The 7,304-nt window shown below is 44.5% G+C and overlaps 1 protein-coding gene across 6 annotated transcripts; it reads right to left on the reverse strand.

Moving 5' to 3' along the window:
- Positions 1 to 890: 890 nt before the first annotated feature.
- On the reverse strand, positions 891 to 6,757 carry LOC147898547 (ATPase 11, plasma membrane-type-like). Of its 6 annotated transcripts, none has more exons than XM_087379412.1 (21): positions 6,701 to 6,757; positions 6,311 to 6,430; positions 5,999 to 6,100; positions 5,691 to 5,828; positions 5,383 to 5,517; positions 5,099 to 5,278; positions 4,804 to 5,010; positions 4,596 to 4,715; positions 4,389 to 4,508; positions 4,178 to 4,300; positions 3,962 to 4,066; positions 3,708 to 3,852; positions 3,450 to 3,614; positions 3,086 to 3,324; positions 2,928 to 2,960; positions 2,665 to 2,746; positions 2,392 to 2,552; positions 2,109 to 2,282; positions 1,772 to 1,954; positions 1,330 to 1,508; positions 891 to 987 (listed from the first exon to the last, which is right to left on the reverse strand). In XM_087379412.1, exons 1-21 carry the CDS (start codon positions 6,755 to 6,757, stop codon positions 891 to 893), a joined length of 2,865 nt encoding a protein of 954 aa, XP_087235538.1. The 6 variants fall into 6 exon arrangements, with proteins under 6 accessions (XP_087235538.1, XP_087235532.1, XP_087235535.1 ...); XM_087379406.1 differs by having other exon boundaries at positions 3,086 to 3,355; positions 3,394 to 3,614; XM_087379409.1 differs by having other exon boundaries at positions 5,691 to 5,818; positions 5,980 to 6,100.
- Between the last annotated feature and the right edge of the window lie 547 nt (positions 6,758 to 7,304).

Consider the following 7,304-nt stretch of genomic DNA (forward strand, 5'->3'; position numbering starts at 1 on the left):
TTATGAAAATTAAGGAGCACATTGTGCAAATGTATGCAATGGAATGGAATGGTATATCCACTAAGTGAATGAGGTTCTCAAGGTTGCTCCATATATGGTCTAAATGAGAGTTGTAAGTAGTCTGTTCTTTGAATTCTAAGTTGAAGAGGAAGTAGTCTATCATGGCTTGTAGATTTGTGGATTGTGGTGTTCTTTGAGAGGTATCTATGCTAAAGTCACCACTATAAGGCTTGCTTTCAACAAGCTGGCACAATCAGTATGTCCCCATTTAAAGAGTTGGGATGTGGGCACTTTGGAAAGAGATCCTCATTTAAATAATATCACATGCTTTTAATGAAGGTGGTATAATACAAGCTAAATGACAAAATAGTTCACTACCCCTCATGTAAGGCCAAAAACTTAATGGACACAAAGTGACGAAGTTATTTAAGATCTCAAAAGAGATAATAACCTAAACCTAAAACTCATTACAATGGTCTAAGCGACCACTATTCTTACATGGTCAACTTGATCAAAACTTACTAAGTTCTATACTCTGAAAGGCACATTAAACATTCTCTCATCCCTTAGAACCCTTAGAGGGCCAAAAACTATACACTATTGGACCAAATACGAATAGATGAGAAATTAGTTAGCTAGGTGCATATAATGTGTTGAAAAGTCCACCTAAGGCTGCTAGGATTTTTTATTCCAAAGATGGTGAAGCGAAGTATTTGAATACAATATATAGTAGTGATTCTTTAATCCAAAAATGGTGAAAAAATACAATGGTTTCTTCTCGCTCTTGTGTATTTTTTGAAAGAATACAGTATATAGCAGTCATCAAAGTGATACATTGGTGATTCAAACGCTGTTTTTCGAGCCTTAAAAACTCGTTAATTGTTCGTTTCTCACACGGTGTAAGATTGTTGGATCACACCCACATCAATGTCCTTCAGCCGCAACACTGCTTCAACGTGGCCCTTGAGAGTGTGCAACTCGCGCAACCTATTGTGGACAGATTACAAGGGAAAGAGTGATGTTAATGGTCAAATCCGAAACATCCAACGGCAAAAGCAAGAAAAAAGAGTGTTGCATCCTATGCACAAGTTCATGACGGTAGGCTGGAGAATTTCGTGAGGTGATACGAGAAGAAGGTCAAAGCGAAGGCTTTGTGGAGATGATGAAGAAACAAAGTGCGATTCATGAAGCGATGAATGTCGGAGAAAGCTCGGACAGTTTATGGAAAGTCAAATTGAGCAAGCAAGGCAACCAATCGATGCTTCGATAGTTCGATCTAATGATCTAATATCTGCTTTCTGCTTTCTGAGCTGCAGGACCATCACGCACCTTGCAATCTCGGCTCGTCTCATGGCTTGTTCCGCCATCTCGTTGAGCTCTTGGAAGCTGCTTCTCTCATTGAGCATCTTCGTGTCCTTGGGCTGCAAACCATGCAACGTGCGCTGCGCGTGTGCCCATCTCACCTCGCGAGCCTCCTTCCCGAAGTCCTTCTGTGTTGTGAATGCAACCTGCGCCCACCAGCAGAATCGTCTCATCAACAACTGACTGATTAGACAATGCTGAAAGGGCGTTCTACTAAACTTTAGAAAATCTTTAAATCGCAAGTTGTGGCTTTATCAGCAATCTGGCTATGGCGGAAAACCCATAAGCGTTCAAGATGACCTAGAAGTCCATATCAGCTCCGAGTTGCTAGCTATGGCGGACGATTTGTAAAAATTTGGACAAGATTATTAGCTCGCGGACTGTTGAGTGATTGATATTGTTGGCTTACCTTGCTCTGGATGAGATTATCCCACGCCTTGCCGCTCAGCACATATCGCACTGCGAACTTGATGAAGTCAAGGGGGACGTAAGTCACGATGTCGAACAGCCAAATTACTCCTGACCATTTCCAGCCGATGCCTTGGATATTGCAAAACGGCCATGTCGCTTGTGCTGCGAGAACTGTGGCGATCTGTACGCCATGAGAAACATGATTTATGTCTCGTTGAATTTCGATGGACAATCGGCCAAAAGCAATATTGGACAGCACCTTCCAGTCCGACAATGATTTGCAATCATCTGGGCAGCGATATGACAAAATTTGAGTAAAGAATCTAAACATTTACCAGTTGGGCGACGAGGAAAGCTGAGAAGAGCAGCATTCCAGGACGCTCCATGAATGAGAATCCACGGGAACGCGTGACGAAGATGAGGGCTTGGCTGATGATGCTCACTTGCAAGTAGATAGCGGAATGTAGCTTGTCGTGATTGTGCGAGATGTTCTCCACACCGAAAGCATTCTGCGGCCAGAAACGTTTGAAGTTCGTTACATCCTCCCAAGACAAATCCGATCATGATCATTCAAAACTGCGATCGCTGATACTACAGAAAGTATTTATTCAAACTTACGACGAAGAATTTGGTGTCGTGCGCCAAATAAAAGAAAACGACGGTCATGATTGCAAGATAAGTTCCGATGACAATCCCCGTGGAGAAAATCTCCGACAACTTCCAACTATCCGGAGTTGGCGATGGTTTTACGCGATCTTTGGAGATGGTCATGATAGTTCCTTCACAAACGAACCCAGAAATGCTCTAAGGTCAGATCCTAAACGAAGATTGATGTCTTAAAGACCACATTAGCAATCACAACAGCACTCGATGTTTGCCAAGGTTGCTCACCGTCGTTTAGAACCGCAATGATCAAGACCATGAAGGGAGGAAAGTTGAACCTCCAAATGCAGGCCAAGAGCAGGAACCCTAGCTGTTACATATATATCGGTTGAACAAATGGATGAGAGCGGATCACAGGATTCTTAGATCAAACAACGATAGGAAGGAGTTCAATGTAAATACAATAAATCTTGTCACTTATTTTCTCAATTTGAATAGAACGTAGAAAGTTGTTGGAAAGAGAGACATAAATGAGAACTGCGAAATCTTACCACTATACGAATGGTGATCGAGACGGCGTAAATCTGCAAATGACATCATCAACAACACATTTGTGGATTGAGTACTGAGCTAGCCTAGATTGTAATTGCAACGATTTCTGTGGTTAATGTGCAACAGAAATGTACTACGGTAATGGAATGTTGTGCACCGTGTAGTTCTTCATCCTTTGAAAGATGGCTCGGCTTGTAAGGACAGCGCTAATGATCACACTCAGCCCGGGTTCTGTAAGAACGATATCGGATGCGCTCCTGGCAGCGTCTGTAGCATCAGCTACGGCTATTCCGATATCGGCTCTCTTCAACGCTGGCGCATCGTTCACTCCATCACCAGTCATCCCGCATATGTGCTTCTTTTCTTGCAAACGCCTCACAATCTCGTATTTGTGCTCTACACCACACATCACATTTCACGTGAAACACTGCGAGTATCAATCTCGTCGTGATGTGAGAAATCAGCTACGATCCAGTCGAAAATTCGCCATCTGAAGTATTTTTGTATCTATACGGCCTCACCTGGGAAAACTCCGGCAAATCCATCAGCTTTCTCGATAAGTTCATCGACAGGCAAATCGGCAATCGATTCATCTTTGCTCTGGCCAAGCAAAGATGAAGATGGATACATGTTTGTGCCCATTCCAAGGCGACGTCCAGTCTCCTTGCCGATAGCGAGCTGATCACCTATAAGGGTATCAAGTATAGACTGAGCAACATTTAGATGCGTTGATCTTGTAGCACGGGTTCCGTGCAGGTAACGAGCACAATTCGACATACCTGTGATCATTTTGACGCTCACTCCGAGGCTGAGAGCCCGTGTGATGGTTTCCGCACTATCATGGCGGGGAGGGTCGAACAGAGGCATCAACCCAACGAACTCCCAAGGTCCTCCAGCACTCTCCTTGACACCTTCCGGAACAGACTATAGAAGAACGGATATTGAATTATCAAAACGATGATCTTCATTATGTATAGGCCTGTGCATAGGTTCATCGTCACATATATTCAATCAAGCACAGAAGATGACTCACCTGTCTTGCGACTGCCAACGAGCGAAGTCCCCTCTCTGCAAATTTATCGATGACTGCGTGAACTCGCGATGCGATATGGGCCTTGTTGTGGGCTAAAGCTAGAATCTACGAGATTGGATTCACAAGAGTGGGTGAGAATTCTTCCCACTTGAAGGGAGGAAAAGTTTATATACATATAGATGCATACATCTCTCTCTCTCTCTCTCTCTTTTGTACCTGCTCGGGTGCACCCTTGCTAACTCTGTGCATTTTATCGTTTCTGTCCAGGTATGTGAGAGCAGTACGCTTGTCCGTAGGATTGAATGGCAGGAAATGGATCTCACGAATTCCAGCTCTGGCCTGTATGAACGACATCAGCCAGTCTTTACAACTCCATTCCTTCGAATGGCAACTCTTGATCAGCAAGCTGGCATTAAAATTTCCAAACCTGCTTTGGATCAGATAGTGTTCCGACAATGGCAGCATCGATTGCATCTTGATTTTCTGTTCTAGAGGCCATTGCGGCCATTACGATGACATCATCCTTGTCCACTCCCTTTGCGAAGACCTGTGAGACACTCAAAATATTAGCGGTTCGTGCATTTGAAGCCGGAAACCGAAAAGTATGGACGTCAGCTGTATTAAAGATGCTTGCCTCGATAAGAGTCTTGTCCACTGTGAGCTTGTTTAAGGTTAGCGTACCGGTCTTATCACTACACAGCACATCCATGCCGGCCAATTCCTCGATTGCTGTCATTCGTTTTGTGATTGCACCCTGCATGGAGGGAAAAGAGTCAATATGGCAACTAACTATTGATTTTGAGTAATAGAACGCATCAAATTCTTGTTTTTCCCTCGCCCACCTGCTTGGAGAGGCGATGCGAACCGATAGCCATCGTGACTGACAAAACAGTGGGCATAGCAATGGGGATTCCACCGATCAGCAGAACCAACAAATTGTCGAGCCCATTCCTGTATTGGAACTTGAGAATGGGAAACATGACGATGATTTCGATAAACATCCCGATAGCGATGGAGCATATGCAAAAATTTCCGATGGCTGTGAGCACCTGTCGAGAACATTACGAATCACTACAAGGAACATGATCGAATTCACGGTGTTAGATCCGTTTGAGGCTTGAGCGATCTACAGCTTACCTTCTGGAAATGGCCGACTTGGTTCGTAGTGTCGACGAGGTGCGCTGCTTTCCCGAAGAAAGTATGAACCCCCGTCGCGATTACCACTGCTTCGATCTCTCCCTGTTTGCACGTTGAACCTGAATAAACTCCATCGCCAGGGTTCTTGGTGGCCGGCAGCGACTCGCCAGTAAGTGCAGACTGCAGAATAGGTTGCCTTAGATCTCCATCAAATCTTGCCCAAGATCTCTATTACAAACCCAAACTTAATATCACGTCAAGGCATAGAAACAATGATTCAGTACCTGATCGATTTTCAAAGGATCGCCCTCCATAAGCCGAGCATCGGCGGGAATGATGTCGCCGAGCTTGATGCTGATTATATCACCAGGAACCAGAAACGCAGCGTCTTCATCCGACCATTTACCATCACGTAGCACCTGCGTGAAGCAACGAATTCAATAGCCTTAAGATCAATCTACCACTCTACATCCTACTTCACCGAACGCATTGATTGATATATCCTGAAAGAAATTTTCGTGGCAGATTTTCCCAACTGCATTGCATAGCACTTTAAAAAACGGATCCAATTCACCGTGAACTGTTTTGTTACCTTGGCGCGAGGAGCAAGTCTAGCCATCAGAGCCGCTGCAGCGTTTCCTGCATTGTTCTCTTCTATGAAACTAATTGTAGAATTTATCGTAAGGAGAGTGATTACTCCTATAAAATCTTGCCAATCGGGTTTTGCTGGCTGCAGAACAGAGCCAAAATTTAGAAACCTCGTTTTCAGATAGCTCCCCGGTGGCTTGGCAAAAGATTTTGAGAGTTACCTTTAAGTTATTTCCGAAAATCCAAACAGAAAATCTATTTCTAACACCTCTAACACCTTTGAAGGCGTGAATTTCCATCAGTTGCACTGACCTTCGGAAAATTTGTTAGAACAATCGCCATAAGTGCAGCCGCTTCCATCACCCACGAAAGGGGATTCCACATAAAACCGAGAAACTTCAAAAATTTGTTCTCCTGCATTCTCGCCACAAAACGATCATCAAAAGAAGATCATCCTGGTCAAGGCATTCTATCTTTTACGAAGGATGATCGACTTTTATTAAATACTGTAAAGATTATCCTGGTCAAGGCATTCTATCTTTTACGAAGGATGATCGACTTTTACTAAATACTGTAAACGCCGCTCTGTCCAGAAGGCACAAAAGATGGCGGCCACAATTTTACCGTCTTCTCTTCGAGCTTGTTGTAGCCGAATAACTGCAATCGATCTTGCGCTTCTTCTGAGGTAAGGCCTTCTTTCGAGCATCGCAAATGCTCAAAAACTTCCTCTATTGGGATATTCTCCTGCATCATCATGCGTTTCAAGGTCATTCGGTTTAGAAAACTGTCGATTGATTATGGACACGTTCAACTATGGCATTGCTATAGAAGGCCGGATCAACGTTTGCAAGTCTTCGCACTAGATTATGCAATTACGTTGCGTATTCATCTAAGTCTCAAGTGACTTTATGAAGAGCTCGAAAACCATTCCACCATACTGAATGATCTTGAAGCCCAATGAAATAATTCATTTCTCCACACTGCAAGACTGCTGGCGTAGGGATGAACTCTTACCAGATCTACGGTTTCCTTGTTGATGGCATCGAGGCTGGAGGCCCTTTCACCTGCCATGGCCGTCAACTGGGTCGAGTGTGAGGAGGAGGTCTAGGTGTTTGTGAAGTAGATCAGGGGACTTATAGTGGAATGCGACTGCGCCACGAATTGCCACAATATATCTCGCAACTAGGAGCACGTCGGAGGAGGAAGCGAGGCCGTTATTGCAAGGACGTATCAGGCCGACGCTGGGCCGACGTACTCGGACCGACTGGGGATTTCTGCAAGAGGGTGGTAGGAAAGAATTGTGGGATGGAAATGAGATGAAAAGAAGAGCTGGCACTGTGGCTATGAGAGAACCACGGCGAGAAGGGAGGGCAGGTGGCGGAAATTCTCCTACGTCCCCTCCTTGTCCACGATACTGGAAACTCAAAGAACAGCGATCGATCAAAACTCAAATAGCAGATCGATCGTCGATCAATCTGCAATTTGGGTATCGCTGGAGAACTCATAAACGGAAGGATTTAGAGCTGTGAGGAGGGATATGCGGGTGGTTTGTGCGTCCAGGACTGCTGCAAAGGGTGATTATAAGAAGGATAGGAAAGATTTGTGGGATGGAAAGGAA

Source organism: Dipteris shenzhenensis, chromosome 9 (genome assembly GCF_047967505.1).
Source record: "Dipteris shenzhenensis isolate YYH24624 ecotype China chromosome 9, Dip_SZ_1.0, whole genome shotgun sequence".
NCBI classification, from domain to species: Eukaryota; Viridiplantae; Streptophyta; class Polypodiopsida; order Gleicheniales; family Dipteridaceae; genus Dipteris; species Dipteris shenzhenensis.